The sequence below is a fragment of the Fukomys damarensis genome, unplaced genomic scaffold, assembly GCF_012274545.1.
Source record: "Fukomys damarensis isolate Sample0158 unplaced genomic scaffold, DMR_v1.0_HiC HiC_scaffold_14, whole genome shotgun sequence".
NCBI classification, from domain to species: domain Eukaryota; kingdom Metazoa; phylum Chordata; class Mammalia; order Rodentia; family Bathyergidae; genus Fukomys; species Fukomys damarensis.
The window spans coordinates 608366-626944 of NW_022900926.1; the positions used below are offsets into that span (position 1 = coordinate 608366).

The 18579-nt window shown below is 39.8% G+C and overlaps 1 protein-coding gene across 1 annotated transcript in view; it reads right to left on the bottom strand.

Annotated features, from left to right (window-relative positions):
• Ros1 (ROS proto-oncogene 1, receptor tyrosine kinase) overlaps positions 1-18579 on the bottom strand; it is a 123059-nt gene that overhangs the window by 59765 nt on the left and 44715 nt on the right. Inside the window, exons 11-17 of the mRNA XM_010644971.3 lie at positions 17990-18087; positions 14459-14955; positions 12873-13085; positions 11115-11225; positions 10195-10373; positions 8335-8526; positions 1279-1379 (exon numbers count right to left, since the gene is read on the bottom strand). Of these exons, the coding sequence (XP_010643273.2) occupies positions 1279-1379; positions 8335-8526; positions 10195-10373; positions 11115-11225; positions 12873-13085; positions 14459-14955; positions 17990-18087 (1391 nt within the window). The remainder of the gene's footprint in view (positions 1-1278; positions 1380-8334; positions 8527-10194; positions 10374-11114; positions 11226-12872; positions 13086-14458; positions 14956-17989; positions 18088-18579) is intronic.

The following is an 18579-nucleotide window of genomic DNA, read 5'->3' on the forward strand; positions in this document are numbered from 1 at the left end:
ACTGTTTAAGCTAACAATTTTTAAAAGATTTTTTTTATAGTAGGAGTAAAATATCTGACAATAACAACACGGCATGGAGATGGTAAGGCTCCATAAGCTGAAGTGACAAGGTCCACCCCAATCAAACTGAACGGGGTGAAGTGGGAAACAAGACCTCTTAATAAATCCAAGAACACATCACTGGAAAGCAGAACCTAACTAAACATGTCTTCATACAAACAACAAATTCTCTTTGCTCTATTTGACTTTAATCATCAGGGCATGCATGCACGTGAGCACACACACACACACACACACACACACACAAAGAACATAAAAAGAAAAGGAAACAAAATTCCTCCAAAGACTCCTAGGGCTCCCTGAGCACATTCAATGGGCACCAATGGAAAAGAAATCAAACATCAGATAGCTCAGCTGTACACAACAATTAAAGAGGCAGCAAAGAACTTGGAATGATCAAAGATGACATAAACCAAAAGACAGAGAAACTATGAAACAAACTGACCAGTGTGGTATGTGAAAAACAAATAAATTAGAGGAGTTGTCCAAAATGGTTCAAAACATAAATGACAAATTTACCAAAGAAAGAGACTCCACATAAAAGTGCCAAACAGAAATCTTAAGGATAAAGAATTCTAATAAATTTGTAAACAGCATAAAAGACCAATGTGAAAACAGGATGTCAGAAATCAAGGACAAAATGGAATGATATGATGATATGCTGAGAGAAACAAAAACAACAGGAGAGCAAGAGAAGTTCATCTAACAGCTAGCAGAAGATGCTAAGAAGAATCGCCTAAGGTTAACCGAGCTAGAGAGAAATCAGAGGACAGCATAGATGGAATAAAATCCATTTACAGAAATCATAGCAGAAAACTTTCCAAGTGTGGAGAAAGAACTCAATATACAGGTAAGCGAGGCTTACAGAACACAATAACTACAGTGAAAATATGACACGTCACAGTCAAAATCCCAGAAGTCCAACACAAGACAAATCTCTCCAGTGGTCAGAGGAAAGTGCCACTGTACTAACAAGCAGAAAACCCATTCGCCTATTTTCTGGGCTCTGAGTCAGATTCTCCTCAGTGTCTCCAGTCTCCACTTCAGTGCCCATCACAGCACTAACCATATTCCGCTGTAATCAGCTGTTTACAAACCCATCTTTCCTCACAGGCACCATACTGCAGCAGTGCAAAAGTTATGAGTATTTACCAAAAGAAAAAATGAATCTCATGCATTGTAATTGATAACTGAGAGCCTTTGAGAGCTATGTCTTACCTCTGTCCTCGCAGAATAGTCATGTACAGGTGAATACACTGACTGTCCTGAACCAACCAGTACAAGAGCCCATCGCTGAGGTCCAGAGTGAGAGCAATAACCTAAAAAGAAAAGAAAAGAACATGAACTAAATGCACGTCTACAGCAAACCTTTGTGAATAGGTTACACTTCACATATTTTTCTTTAACATCCTCTTTAGAATAATAAACAGTGATTTTTACTTTTTGCTAACTATAAAAAGTATGTGATTTTGCCTATTACCATGCTCTTGGATAGAAACAGTGGTTTCCTAAAATTCTCCAAAAGATAAGGAGTATCTGTATTCACTTACATATTCCGTTCCATCAGTTATCAAAGGATGATTCTTGGACACCAGCAGTAGCAGCTAGAAACTTGCAACTTCTTGAGCACATCTCAACCTGATTGGTCTACAACTGAGCCAGTATCTAAAACTAACCACAGAGGTGGAAATTTTAGGAACTTGACCCAGCAAATTTTATTAGTATTTAGGCCAGTTGTCCTCAGACATGGCTGTGTAATAGAATCATCTGCAGAGCTTGTTCATGAAATCTGTTCCCTAGTTGCACCCTATGAAATTGTGGTCCCTGGGGATGAAGTCCAGGCTTCAGTCTGCCTCAAAACCACCTGAGTGATTCCAGGGTACCATGTTTGAGAACCAAAGTTTTACACCATTTTAAATTGCATTTGCTTGGGCTGGGGATTTAGCTCAGGAGCCACACCTGCCTGGCAAGCACAAGGTCCTGAGTTCAATTCCCAGTGCCTGGAGAAAAAAATTTACTTGTATTTGCTATTAATTACAACCAAAACACCCTGCCTTATTCCACAGAGATAATAAACACAGGGTGCTTATGTGTTAAACTTGGATTCTCATGTGAATATAAAGTCCTGTTTCCAGATGAAAACCACCCCTTAACTACACTGTATTCTTGTTGCAGTCCATTACTCAATTTTATATACAGCTGTCTAGTGAGGCTCGGGGAAAGGTTGCTTCTCCTATGAAATAGACTGCATGAGATATGAGTTATTATCAAAAGGTTCTCCTTTTTCTTTCTTTGGCTTTACGGGTATTTTTCAAATAAACAGATTACTAGGAGCTTGGCCTCAGAACATTGTATCCCTCTGTAGTAGAGCTAGCCACTGAGAGGTATCAGAAAGACTCAAGTTGGCCATCCTCCAGGGCCAGGAAGGTAGCCTGGGCCTCGATCCACCTCGGGAAGGAGAGCCACGCCCTCTCCCCCTGGAGACGCCATCGCTCCAGCACCAGGAAGGTAGCTGCGCGGGTGCCCCTGAACCCCCATAACTTCCCTTACCTCCGCTCCCCCCTCATACACTCTCAGACCTCCTGATTGTGCCAGTCTTTGGACACACTCTGCAGAGGCAGAGGTGGTCATAAAGGGTATTTTTCTGAGTTCCCAACTTTGAACATCTTTAAAGAAAGGGTGTGGGAAACCTGTAGTAGAACGGTGTGAGATCAACCATTCAGAAGGTTGGGGAACTCAATCTGGGCCTTGCAGGCTGAGATCAGTCAGCGTCATGGGGTTCAGCCATTAGCTAACTGAGACCAGGGGTTTGCGTCCTAGCTCTGTCTGAGCCATTAAATGGTAAATATACTATATTGAAAAGTTTGTTCACTGCAGACATGTTCTGGACTGCTTCTTGATTTCAATTTAATTCAAATGGTTTAAGGGTGATAGACTAGTGACTACCACAGGTGGTCAGTTTCCAAGTTGTGCTTAATCATAATGTGTTGCTGATTGTATCAGTTGGGATAAAGCATTGTGGTTGATTTGATGAGCTGTTTCTCTGATGTTATGAAGATGAGAATGTCTGTGGGTCGTTAGAGACACAGAAGCTAGGGGGCAACTATATCAGGAAGATTTGGGTGATAACCCAGAGATTAAACCAAGGACAGCCTGACAACAAAAATAAAAATGAGAAAACACTTAAGCAAGACACAAAGACAGACTTACAGTTCACTGATGGCAAACAGTAGGGCAAATGAGGATGAAAAGGCCGATAGTGAACCACCTGGACACTCTGAACTCAAAACACAGGAAGTAACAAAACAGATCAATCAGGCTCTAGAAAAATTCAAAACAGAAACAATTTCCCAGCTAACCATAGAGATAGTGAGCAAAATGGAAGTCACAATTAGAGACTCTAGAGCAGAAACTGACAAAAAAATAGATGAGCTCAGGACCACGATAGAAGTCATGAAGGCCCAGCATAAGAAAGAAATGGAAAAAATAAATGCCCAACATAGGAAAGAAATGGAATTCATAAAACAGATTCAAACAGATATTCAGGAGATTCAACACTCCATTGAAAGTGTACACAACAGAATTAAAAAATGCGAAGATAGACTCTCAGATATAGAAGATAAGATTGCAGTCAGTGACCATGAAAAAAGAGGTCTCTTAAAAACAGTAGGGGATCATGAGAAATCAATCAAACAACTCCTAGATGATGCAAAGAAGAATAACATAAGACTGACAGGAATACATGAAGTAGCAGGAGAAAATACAAATGACTTAAAAAAGCTGTTCTCAGAATTAATGACAGAAAACTTCCCAGAGGGGAAGAATCTGACATTCAGATAATTGAGGCATATAGGACCCCAACTAGCCACAATCAAAAAAAATCTACACTAGACATATAATAATTAAGATCCCAGAAACCCAACAGAAGAACAAAATACTACAAGCAGTAAGAGAAAAGAAACAAATCACATGCAAAGGAAAGCCCATCAGAATAACAGCAGACTTTTCAACACAAACCCTTAGGGCAAGGAGAGCCTGGAATGAGGTATTTCAAGTACGAAAAGAGAACAACCTCCAACCTAGACTGATGTATGCTTCAAAACTCTCTTTCAAAATGGATGGGGAAATGAGACACTTCCACGACAAAGGACACTTGAGAAACTACATGAATACCAAACCAGCACTACAAGCAATTCTAAACAAGATCCTAGAAAAAGACAATGAAGGCAACAACACCATGAGGCCCAACAGAGCAAATCAAATAGGCAAGGCAAGAAACTAAAAGGAGAAGGTGAAAAAGTAAAGAGAGTCAACAAAGGGCCAATAACATGTCAATAATAAGTCAGTACACATCAGTTATAACCAGCAATGTCAATGGCCTCAACTCACCAATCAAGAGAAATAGACTGGCAAAATGGAATAAGAAGCAAAATCCAACAATATACAAGAAACACACCTAGTACAAAAAGAAGCCCATAGACTGAAAGTGAAAGGATGGAGAATAATTCTCCATGTGACAGGAGCCCAGAAAAAAGCAGGGGTAGCAATCTTATTTGCAGACAAAGCAAATTTCAAATCAAAACTGATTCTAGTATTATTGATGTAGGACGGTACTGTATCATACCTCTGTGAATGTAAAAATATCTTGTACCTGCTTTATGATATGTAGTAGTGACCATGCTTTATCAGAGCTACATTTAATGATATTACTCTAGAATGTTCTCTTTCCAGATGATGATTAAGATGCTAATAAAAAAAATGGTGCCAGGTACCACAACAGCAACAGAACTTTGTTGTTTTCTGGATATTATTCTTTTCTTTGTTTTTTTGTTTTTGCTTTTTTAATGGAGTCTGCTGAATGTCTATAATTTTGTTCAGATGACTGCAGAACCTGGAAAAGCTGTTGCTGCTATTGATGCATAACATACTGTTATTATTGGTCTTTTTATATAAATATAAATATTTATATATACATATATATAATTTGAATTTTTGGAAACTTTAACAGTGCTGTCAACTTTGGAAAAAGTTATCCCAATTTATTGTGTTGAGTTGGCATTGTACAGAAATGGACAGCCATATTGGTCTAGGAATGTTAATTTTTTTTTTATTTTTTCCATCTGTACAGAGGTAATGCACTGTATTAAATATGTAAGGTCATATCTACGTGGGTTTGATTACAGAAACTAATAAAGTATTCTCTAAATAATGAAAAAAAAGAATAAGATAAGACTACAAGAGCAAGAAGCAATTTAAATATGTGAAGGGACCGTTTCCATCTTCAGAATTAAGGATTATTTTAATCAAACATCATTGCCTTTTCTCTTTTACTTTCCTTTTTAGTTTTATTTTAGGATTCCCTACTTTTAATGTTCATACAGAGATTTCTTTAACTGAAATACTGAATAGTTTCTCTGGTGTGAAAAACTATAATAGTACACAGGATCCTAGTGAGATAATTAATAATGTGAAATAGGAAGTAAAGGGCTAAAGGTGTAGGGAAAGTGGGAAGGGTGGGGGAAAGGTAATAGGGGAAAGGAAAAAAATGTGAGAAATTGAAAAAATGGAAATAAAGTGTTTGTAAATGGAGAAGGGAGAAGTGGGTGAAGGGAGGGCAGGGACAAGAGGAAAAAATGAGAATCAAGACCTATCAAGTAAAGGTACAGGATCCCAACAATGAATGCAACTGTATTGTATACCTAGATTGTACCAATAAATTCAATTAAAAAAAATTCAAGTTGAGGATTACATCTTTAGCAAGTTAAGCATGTAAGCTAAAATGATGGGCCAATAAAAATGTTAAAAAATACAATACTGTAAAGTATTTAAGAACTAGAAATACTTCTGACAGGTCACCCTCCTGCTCAGAAATGGTCACGTGGCACCTGACTGCAAGAACCTCCTATTGCCTTAGAAACCATCACCTGTGTCTTCAAATAATTTGCCTGAGTCTTTCTCCAGAAAATAAAATCTATTCTAGTGGTTCCCAGCCTTTCAGGAACTGAATCATAGATTTGCTTCATGCTAAAAGGAATTTACTGATTTCTTTTTCTCCGTTGAAGTGAAATTAGGTTACTCTTGCTTGGTTATTCACAACAAGATGCACTGAATTCTCCTAAGTTATAAATTAACTCTAGGTCTCTAAATCATAAATTAACTGTAGCTCTCTAAAACAGGAGGTCCTGTAAGTCCCTTTGCCAGGCTACAACAAAGTGTTCAAAGCATCAGTAAAACCCAGGTGCTGGGTCCTTCCCCTTCCTCTGCCTCCCTCAGCAGCCCCACACAGAAACAGGCAGAAGCTATGCTGCGAGTCCTGGGAACCACTGCACGTCTAACAGCGTCTATAACTTGCAAACAAGCAGAAGCAGACCCAAACTAAGGCTATCACACTGAAGTTTAACCCTGTGGTAAAATGCACTCTGTGCTGAGTTAAGGAACTAGCTGGCTGTGCCTCCTAGTATCTGCTGACTGGAAGTATCTCCTGGCTGAGGGATAAATGTGTGAGTGATATAAAGGAGGGAGGGAGGCTTAGAGATTTGCTGAGTGCAAATGGTTTTGCTTAGAGACAACCACTTTTCAGAAAGTAGCTGCAAAACAGAATTCATAAAACTTTCCCAAACACTGATGGATCATTAGATTTCTCAGAATATTTGGAGAAATATATCTTTCTTTCAACTCCCCTCCAGATTCTGCCCCAGTCTGGTAAGTTGTTGCAGATTTTGTAACTGTGTTCTGTTGCATGGTTTGACATCTGACACTCTATGAGTTGACCTTTGGATGTGGTACATAAATTCCAAATCTCTTTAAAATATGTTATAATCTGTGTACACAAATCAGATCTCTAAATACAGTATTCCAGGAAATATAGCCCATATATTCCATGAAACTGGTTTCCCAGTGATTCAACAGTAATTTCATATATACATACATATTTTGAATGATCTAGCATATATTCTTTCTCAATAAGGAAAAGGGCTTTAAAATAACAAAACTGTAAGGAATACATTAGGTATAAATAGGGCAATGGTTTATTTCATAATGTTTTTCTGTAATTTTTAAGTTTTCTGCAATGGCCTTATATTGCTATTGTGATCTGAAAAAATAAGATTCAGAAATTTAGGTGGAAATCTGCAGAGGATGGTGATACTGATTATGCCCAAGGCAGCCTGTGAAGAGTGAATCCCACAGCTGGCTGTTTACAGAAGTGAGTCTGGCCGAAGCCCATGTGCCAAGGTCAGAGTAACTCGCACCTAAATTCCATTCCCACAACTAAAACTTTCGCACTAGAAGGACAATGCTCTAATTACAACCATATATTTCATCTATTCTGTTCCTAATTCAAAGATACTTTATCTTATCCTTTGTGAGTCTTTTTTTACACTAATTTCCATAGAAACCACACATTGACTTTAGCCCAACTGGTCGCCAATAAAACAGGGCCTGGGACTGCCCAGTGCCTTTGTCAGCTGCACCGGCATTGGTTGTCCCGGCCCGGCTTTCTCTCCCAGTTCTGTCTCTCAGTGTATTTTTTCCTCAGGCCTGTGTCCTGTAATGAGTAGGTGAGGGATTGGAACCTCATTACAGGGTTCTCCGGTAGAAACCTACAGGGCAGGTAAGTAAATTAAAGAAAAATAGATGTTGCTTCTACAAGTTAGGTAAGTAAAAGCAGCATTTGTTTTGGAGATGTTGCTGTATAAGGTGCATTTTTAAAATCAAAGGACAATAATAAGAACTTTACATTGGGCATTTATCATACTATTGAAACAATTCCCGCTACCTCAAATAAATTATCTCATTTAATTTTCATCACAACCATAAAAAGTAAAATAATTGTTAATAGTCCCTTTATTTTGCAGATAAAGAAACATAATGGAAAAGTCAAGTGATTTTCCTCAAGAACACACAGTTCTTACAATAGTCAGCACCAAAAATTGATTTTAAAACATTTTAAAAACACCTAATCCTCACCCAAAAAGAAAGTCTAAAAAATTCAATAAAAGTCATTCAGATTACAAAACATTAAGAATTAAAAAGTTGTCAAATGTGGATGGTTTTAAGGTAGAGCAAAGTATCAAAAACTCTCTATATTTAAATTTATATAATTAATTATAACCTCCAAAGAAGGCTCAGATACATGCTAGCGATACCAAGGTCCTACTGTGTCAGTATTTCCTCGAGGATTTAACCTCAGACACTCACAGTAAATAGTGTTCTCATAAATATAGAGCATAACTTGATGTTAGTAAATGATCAGATCTCATTTTAATTTGTCACCTTCTTCCCAGACAACCAAGGCTGTGCCTGGAGGACAAGAGCACTCTCTCCATTTAGCCTGGTGCTCTCCACTGTGTACAGTGTGGTCCAATAGAGGTATCCACCCACGGAGTCCACCGCCATGTCATTCACCAACAGCTTCACATGCGTGACCACGTCGGTGTGTCCTGTCAGCACAGACTGCCTTTGGATCTAAGGACATGACAGCATCATCAGCAAATACTCTTCAAATGAGATCACTACCTCCAAACAGTTTGCTGTAATCATTAGTAAACTGTCCCATGTATTCATTCAGCCACAAGCATTTACAGTACTGTGCTAGGCAGTGTGCCAAGTCTTGGAAACACAATGAAAAGCAGGCACGCCGCCTGCCTTCATGGAATTTGCCTCCTTGTAGCCCCAAAGGGAAAGGGAACAAATTTACTTCCAGGAAAAGTGCTCAGTATTCCTAATTGTACCTCCAGAAAAATCAAACACTCATGTGTTTGACTGGTAAGTGTTTGACTGGATTCCTGAAGGATTTGTCTGTGCTTTTGCAATGAGGCCCTCTCTCCTCACTCCTGTCTCTTCTATATTTCCCTCATAGGAGTCACCATCACGGCCAAGCACCTATGCCGGGCCAGGAAGTGTGCTATTTTATCTTCAGGACATTGACTCCTATAATCCTCACATCGAGCCTATTAGGAATTTCTATTCCCTATTTTTTTTTCTCATAAGCAAACTGGGTTAAATGAAGTTAAGCAATTTGTCCTGGAGTTCACTTGCTTTATAAATAAAGACAGAGCAAATGCTAGAAGCCAGTTCGTGCATCAGCTCTTCTACTTCCTTCAAAACTAGTTTTAAATTAAACCATTTCAGGAAACATTCCCTAAGTAGTGCCCTCAGCACCCCTTTAACCTGTCATTTACACCATGAATCAGTCTATGCCTTCCAGCTTTGCCTCTAAATACACTGCTTTTTCTTATTAATTCCATTATTTCATCAAAGCAACAGAAGGCATAATGGCTGCACAACATTGAATGTAGTAAAAAACCCCAAATTGTACAAAATAAAAGGTGAGTTTTATGGTATGTGAATTACATATTGATAAAGCTTTAAGAGCAGAGACATATCCACTGTGGACTTTCTATCCTCTCCTATACTTGCTAGTAGATAACGATGGTCAAACAAATCAGTGGATGGACAACAAGCACCCTCCTCATCAGAAATGGCTTCGGCAGCATATTTTCTGGTGTGTCTGGCCAGTGCTCTTGCCCCTGACCAGCATCTTGTTCCTTGGTGCATCATCACACAGGTCCACTGGAGGCTCCCATGCTGACCCAGGCAGCTCTCTTCCCCCAGAGGCTGCCCTGGCCAGACTCCCTGGCCCTCTAGCTTCCAGGGAGGAGTAGCCACGGGAAGCACCGGCAAGAGGAAAGTGTCAGGGTGCTTATTCCTCTGGCCTGCTCGGGCCCAGATGATGCACTTTGCTGGCATCTAAAGTTCCAGTTGCTGTCTCCAGCTCTCCTACAGCTAAGGCCTCTCCAGTTCCTTTGCCTTCTCCCCTCCCTCTCCATCCATGGGCTTCTGTTCTTCCAAACCTGTTATCCCAGGATGTGCTTTGCTGTTCCTTGCTCATTTTCCCCAGCCCTGCCACACCTTTGAAATCTATCATCTCCTGCCAAGACCCTCAAGTGGGCATTTTAATGGATTTATTTTAAAATGTTAATGAATGTATGTGTATGTAACTAGTACACTCTACTAGTAGTGACATAAAAGTTCACTTATACATAAATGCACTTTAGAGGAAGTAAGTTTAGAGACATATATTCCCTAAGTGGTACATAACTATGGTCCCCAGGATGCCAAACTTTCACTTACCACATATGTCTTTCCAGCCCAGTAGAGAAAGCGACCCAACCACTCAAAAGTCAAAGCCCCTGCCCCTGCAATGCTGGGGATGTGATGGCTCCCTGAGACTCCTGACCCAGTCAGCAGTCGCACATGAACCTCTCCTCTGGTGTCACTGTAGTACAGGCTGTTGTTATACCAATCCATGTCTCCAAATAAAAAGAAAGCAATTATTACCAGTTATTTTTTGTGTACACCAAGAAAATGTAAGCACTTCAATACAATTTTAAAGCAAATACTGACATCACTATCCCCTAGAACTTCAGGACTTTGTCAAGCATATTTTAATAATGTAAACTCAGAATTTTAAGTCCTAGATCTGGACACAGAAATGTGCACTCCAGGTTGAGATACTGTTTTTAAAGGCCAAACCAATCAATAAAATGATCAGATAATTATAGAAGATGTCATCTTCAGGAAGACCACTGTTATCCACCTAGGAGTGAAGATTTTTCTTCTTCTGGCAACATTGCCCTTCATTACTTAAAAACCCTCTTTGTCAACAAACTCTTATCATAACTCTGCACAGCAGTCCTGGATCCAGTCGTACGGCAAACTCAGAGGGAATGGCCTAAGAATCGCTTTCTTTGTGGAAGGAGAGGCTGTTACAGTAAGACAACATCTATAGACTGAAATGCAAGAGCATTTATCAAGGCCTCCTAAAGGGGGTATGAATCAGTAACTAAGCTCTTATTCTGTGAATTAATAAAATTAATAAATAGCATTTTTACTCAACTGATATTTTCTTAACAATATCACTGGCAGTGTCATCTAGTCAGTATGTTATCTTTCACTGTTAACCAAACAGCCAGCGACTCTTTCCACTGATTAAATACCTTGAGAAGTCCCACAAGCAGACGCTTGGCAGGTCAGCAAACGAGGGCACTTACCTGACACATTGCCGATGTCAGAGGATAAGAATTCTCCCGGGCCAAAGCTGTTCAGGGGCTTACTCCAAAGCCCATCTTCTTTCACAGCCATGATAAATGGTGGCTCCGAAGCTGTTTGATTAAAAATTTTAGAAAAATAAATATCATAGGAAGCATTTTTAGATACAAGTCTTTTGAAGGAAGAAACACAAAGTTTATTGCTAGATTCATACATTATGAAATGATATAAAGTAATAAATAGTAATCACAAATCCAGTAACCATTTCTATGGTTGGAATGTGTCCTGTGAAAGTCCATGTGTCAGAAAAGTGGCCCCAGCACAGCAGTTAGTAAGGGGTCAGACTCCTGAATATGACACCTGGTACCTCTGCTGTGCACGACGCAGAAAGGCCTCACCATGTGCTCAGACTCCGGCCTCCAGAACTGAGCCAGACTTCTATTCCCCACGGCAGTGTGTGGTGTTCAGCGACAGTGACAGAAGATGGAATAGTACCTCATTAGAGCAGAACACTAAGTATTAACTAAGCTCCTCTGCATTATGATTTTGTGTGTGCTTGTTATCGAAAAGTCCACTGTTGTTTCATTGTCTTGAATGAAGGCTGCAATATCCCAGCAAAAACCAGCTCATCCATCTATTGCTAAGCTTCATCCAGAAGAGAGAAGGTGAATGAATCATTTTTACTTTATATGGTCTCCTAATAAGCATCTCATAAAATTGAAGGAAATTATACCGCTAGTGAATATTTCTAAGATATGGACCCTCTATCCAAACTTCTGTAACATTTCAATAAAGTATTATTTCCAAAGTAACTCATAACTCCAACCTGCTGCATTCTCTTCTATCTTAATTTGCTTATGGTATTTTTCCACCTTTTCTTCTTGGTCCTAGTATTTCTTTGTGTCTCCTGCTCTACCCATGTGTCCAGAAACTGTTCTCTGAGACATATTTCTTAATATAGTCTGTGCTGCCTCTCAGAGCCTGCAGAAGTAGATCTGTCTCCTCCCGATCATACTAGAGCCTGCTGGCATTGGGCCTTGGAGCTCAGTTCCCAGCCCACTTCAGTACGGTGACTGTGGCTGTGCCCTCCACATCCTGCTCCTGGCAGGATTTCACCATCAGTGCCTAGGTACAAGGCTTACACTTCAAGATCTCCCTTCTAAGGTAAAAGAATATCAGCATTTTGAAAAATATTGTAGAAGGATAGGAGTGATTGAACCTGCTTAATCGAGTTAGAGCTCACGTTATTCATACACTCTGACTCATACAAAGCTTTGTGATTGAACATGAAGAAACTCTGCAGCGATATTGCAGTGTTGTGGTCATGACACATACTTGCCCCCAGTAGCTACTGTTTGCCACGGCCTCATTCGGGGTGCCCAGAAGCAACTGTGGTAACAACAGCAGCACAAATTATAAAGTCATCTTCCACCAAGAAGATGAGATTCAAAATAATTCACGGCCCCTCAACTCCTTCACCATAACCCAGAGTTCAGGAATACCATGGCTTAACAAATCATAAGCAAACAGAAACCCAAGAAGAAGAAGGAAAGTATCTTGTTCTCTAAAATGTATTTGGGAAACTAAAACATTAAGTTAGAAAGACAAAAACCACAGTAACTTACTTGCTTTCCTAATTACAGGTAAAAACACATCCCCAAGAGGTCAACACCTCTATTCTAGTTTCCTCACCACACTGGAGGCAAGGAATTTTAAAGGATTTTGTCAAAATCATGCCCTAAATATATAACATTTCTCACCTGGCACAAGCGTTGTACCCACTGAGGGCTCTGACCAGGGGCCCGGCCCCCTGGAAGAACTTGCTCGCACAGAAACCTTGTACTTCATAGCACTCTGCAGCCCAGATATATTAAACATGACTCCCCGTATGTTAGAGAAAGTGCGAGTAAACTCAGGAAGGTCCTGGGTGGATACCTGCACCTCATAAGTCCAGTTCTGCCAGGCGGAAGGGCCTAAAGAGAAGAGTTCAACAATGGCATTGACCAGGACATCAGTAAGGGCAAACCAAAGATTGTCAACAAATCCATCATAGCCTGCTCTCCAGTGAACATCTAGCAAATCACCGGGGTCACTGGGTGATGAAGTCAGGACCACACCCGTTCCTCCTGTGCTGCTCACTGCCCTCTACCTAAGGAGACACTGTGGCAACAAGGAGACTGTTCTTCCATCAGAGATGCATGGTTGCTCTACAGGACTGTCACAGGGATTCTGTGATATTGCTATAACCAGGCTCTTCATAAAAATGCTCAGTGATGGGCTGGGGATTTAGCTCAGTGACACCATACCTGCCTCACAAGTACAAGGTTGTGAGTTTGATCCCCAGTACCAAAAAAAAAAATGCTTAATGGTGAATCTTCAGTATATTTCTCAGGGTTCACATAGGACCTCCAAGACTCCCAATCAATATTGGGGGGTGCCTATTCATTTTGCCATTTTTGAGATATGCAACAATAGTTTACTTTGTCTTAAAATATAAAGTGCCCAGTGTTAGCTTGGGAAACCACAGCCAAATCTGGCCCAGCACCTATTTCTGTAAGTAGAGCTATACTAAACACAGCCTCAGTTATTTGTTTACACCCTGTCTTTGGCTGTTCTGTGCTACAAGGCTCTGGCTATGAATAGCTTGACAGAGAACGTCTTACTCACAAAGCTGAAATTATTTATTGTCTAGCCTTTCCTTTCCCAAGACGTTTTCTAACCTCTCTCTGTGCTACATACTGCTCTAACTATTCTTCTCTTTACCCTAATTTGATCTGTACAACAGTCCCACACAAACATATAACTAAACTCTCATTCATTACAATGTGCAGAGGAAACCCAGGCTCGAAGTGATGAAGGAAGTTGCCCAAGGTCATTCTGCTATCACTAATCACTTGTGTGGGGGTAATCTTGCTGTCAAGACCAGTATTGAATCCATGCATGCTGGCTCCAGACCCTACCTGCTGACCCACCACACACACTGCTTCTCTAGAGACAGAGATTCAAATTCAGAGAAGTGTTCAAATCCATGCATGATCTCAACCCAATTCTTCTGTTCCCCTGGTTGATATATTCACTCCTAGTAGATGCTTGTAGATGTTCAATAAATGTTAGCTTCTAGTAGATGCTCAATAAATTGTGAAATTATTTTATTGGGAGAGCCTGCTACTGCAAACTATGAAAAAAATCACTTTCAAAAAATGAAAAGCAAGTGTAAAAATACTTTAAAAAAAAAAAAAGCTAAGTAACTGTATGCAGGCTCCCAAAATTGAATCCCAGTTCCACACAGTCCAAGCCCACCTCCTTCCAGCATACCAGAGCCCAACCATAGGGACAGGGCACTCACTGGCTCCAATGGGGAGGGCAGGAGGCTTCCACTGAACAAGGGCCTGGTGAGACCCAAACAGCACCGAGACGTCCCTTGGGCGATGTGGGACAGGGTGTGGCTGGACAGAGGAACCAAAGATGACCAAGTTACCAAACCCAAATTCTTCTATGTGACTCAGGTCACATCCCACAATGAACTCATTAAAAGATATGGAGTCCTGTCGGAAGACGGCCTTGCCATCTGTCACAAGGAAGTCACTGCTTTCACAAGCAAAGCTCTGCACATCAGCAAAGGGGAACCGAGGGAGGACAGAATGGGAAGCAGAGCCATCTAGAAACGTTGACATGAAGACTTGGGTGGTGTCGTTGAAGTAAATGATCCTCTTTGACTGTGGTTTTATTGCGAAGTCCTTTAATGTGCAACTCTCCACGATGCGCACAGGCTTGGCATCTCCGCCAGCTGGCCCAGGGAGATCGACTCTGTAAATGCCGTCTCTCAGGAGATAAAAGATGTACCTGATATGGAAACAAAAAAGTCTGGCATGATTCAGGGCAGGGCGAATGAGTCATCTACTCAACTAATTGCTTTAACCCGTTGCACAACCAGAACCAGATAACTCCCAAGCCACACATTCTCCAAGGTACAAACGGGTAAAGGTCATTACCAAAGATATGTTGTACTCATTTAAGGCAGAAGTTGGAAGATTGGAAAATTTCAGCCTCACTTGCAATGTTTAGTCTCTATTATAAGTGGCTTTTTAAGGAATTGCAGAATTTAAGAACAGAAAGAGGCTTTAAAGTTTTCAAGCAAAGCATGTTATATACAAATTACATAGCCAAATATGTTATTTACTGTAAAGCACCTTCCTCCAAAATGCACAAATTCTTAACTCTAATTTTATCAACAAATTTCCTCACACATTATGAATGATTAATAGAAGAAAGCAAAACACTTAAACTATTCATTTCCTAAATACACTATTTCACTATAACAAGTACAACTACTAAGCTTTTGTAGTAGTCTACATAGTTTTGAAATATCTACGATTGATTCAGGCAGTAGTAAATGTTTGACATTTAACAAACCCAAGAAGAAATACCACACAAGTGACCAAAGTAGTTGGCCAGGCCCACCCAGCAATCAGGAGAAAGAAGTCAACAGAAGAGTAAAAAACCACATCCAATATGATGCAGAACCCCATGGTAATAAGACAAGAAATCTCTCAATAATGAAAAAGAAAGCACACGACCAACACAGTTCCCTGGTGGTCAAATCTGCAAGTGGATTTTTAACTAAAATATAAAATCATTCATTTGTACCCACTTAATTTAGAATTTATGGCCACAATACAGATGCTGGTAAAAGTACACTTTTGCTTGGTAACTTCCTGTTATTACGACCCAGGGGGCTGGCAGCATTGCAGCCTCCGTCACAACTGACAAGTCATTTTCCTGCCACTATTCAGTCCATTCTTATTCTTCTCGCTGACCGTTCCAAATCTTTATCCATATGCTCAGGACTCGTGCTAAAGTCATATTCTGAAATATAAGCTACATTTTGAGATACAAAGCTACATTCTTTTTCTTAAGGGAGGTTATAGCAGGCCAGAAAAAGCATGGTTCTTCTCAAATTCAAAATGTTAATGGACGAGGGGAAAAAATGAGAACCAAGGCCTGTCATTTAAAGGTACAAGATCCCAATGATGAATTTAACTGTACTGTAAACCTAAAATGTACCAATAAACTCAATGAAAAAAATATTAATGGAGTTTGGAAGAATTTCAGAGTAGATAAAGGGAAACATCTGGAGTAAAGATGCATAATTCTTGTATAAAGCAGGGAGTAGTGCAAATCTTTAACCCTGATCACTACTTTGGAAGAGAAAGAGAGGAGGAGGTGCGCTGGGGAGGAGGAGGAGGAGGACAGTGGGGAGAAGAAATAGCAAGCGTGAAATACCAAGGACACAAGGAAAGAAAAGAGAAGAGAAGACAGCAAGCCGAAGCTCAGTGAGAGAATCTTCAACCATGCAGAAATGACAGCACAATGATAGGTTTACCCGATGTCCCATGAGAACATCGTAAAAACTGCTGCCAAGCGTGTCATGCTAGTTTCTACAGAAATTCTCCTGTCCTGGTCCAGGAAGACGATTAGAAAATAGGTTCTGGTACAAGATGCCCCATCCTAGTTCCACTGCAAAATAGCTTCTTAGACAGTTACTAAATCATCCTGGGTTTCGGTTCCCTCACATTCAATGAGAGCAGCTTCCTCATGGGGTTGAACAAGGATAAAATGAATTATTGGAAGCAATGCACTAAGCAGCACATGCAGACAAACACTGGTATGAATACCAGTTATCACTATCATTCCTCATCACACTCCAAAGTCTATGCACAAATCAACTTTATCCTACCCTACTAGGGAAAAAGAGCCACTGAATTCCTCACTAAGATATCTTTGAAGGACTGACTTAGGGGGTAAAGTTAATTATCCTCTGAATGAGTCATTTTTGTGTAATTGCCAACAGCAAGGTTACATTTCATAGGACCTTAGACCTTCATAAATAAGTTCTAGAGCTTCCAAAGGACGTGCCTGACTTCACAGGGTTTTAAAAACATTCTATAATTCAGTGATTCATTCAAACCTAAAATGAAAATGAATCTGGTAAAATTTAAAAGCATGTGAACAGAAAAGTTTGATTTTTTAAAATCAATAATGAATAACCTTTTTTCAAGAAAGTAAGTTTATTTAAAATAACATTCTATGGGCTTTTCTTTTATTCAAAATGAAAACAACTTTATTCTTACAAGAAAGAAAAAGATATTTCACTTTACCCACATTGGCCTTGCTTATTGGTTTCTAATTTGTTCTTAACTGAATGTATTTTTGAAATTACAGCTCCAAAATAACTTTCTATGTTTTCATCTTTCACATTCATGTACACAAAATCTATTCACAGTGAATATGTCATTTAACTTCAAAATAACCCAACTGGGTATTGTCTTTCATATATGGACAGATAAACAAATGATCACAGTCATGGAGTTCCTTGTTTGAGATCCTACTGCAGTTTAGCAGCACAGCTGAGCTCAAATGTGTCAATTTCTCTTATGACAGGGGAGAAAAATGTTGTCATTAAAAATTGTGCTAGCTGTTTACCATCAAATTATGTCGCCTAAGGATGGAGGACAGTAGCTTTTCTGACAAACAAGAGAAACAGACCAGGGAGACGACTGCTCAACAAAGATGTGCATGCAATCCACGGGCTTCACATGGTAAGCCCTGAGGGAGGGGACAAGAGGTGCTGAGGGTGACAATACCAGGCCAAATCCCATGTTGCTCAGCCTCTATATTGTGCTATAGATGAGGAGTGAATCAAATTTAAAAGAAATGTTCTCCTGCTCTTTGGAAAGAAAAGTTTGCCTGGAAATTTACTTGAATAGACCAAAATAAGATACATAGATCATCTGGTGCTACAATTTCATTAGCAAGTAAATTTCACCAGGATTTTCACCAAAGGAAGAGAGCCCTTCTCCACAAGCCTGGCACTTACCCATTGTAGGCATCAGCCACAAGTTTCTGAGGTGTAATAATAGAGGGCGGAGTAATTTCCTCAAAGTTTGAGCAGTTCTCCAAATCACAGACATAGACCTAGAGAATCAAAAACAGTTCAGAAGGAAACATGTCTGTGTTCCATTCAGCCAACGAGCATTTCCCAAGCATTTGTTCCATGCTTGGCATTGTGTTAATCACTAAGCACTCTCAAAACAAAAGAAGCCCTCAGAAGACACATACCCTGTATCCTAGTGAGTTTACATCCTGTAGGCATCAGTGAAATGCCATTTATTTATGGTAACCATCTATTTTTAACATTTTTGCTGTATTCAGGCTTACGGGCTTCCAGCTCTAGTGCTGTCCTTTGCTCATTACTATGAGCTTTAATCTTCCAAAGAAATAGAACTGAAATACAGAAAACTTGGTATTCTTAGAAACCTACTAAATTTATTCCTGGTTATTATACAATAATGTATAAGAGATGCTTGCAGCTGACAACAGTCATGATGGGCAGTCTTATCTAATGATAACACAGCTACCACCACTGTATGATGGCAGATAATTCTGATTAATACAAGCTCATGACTC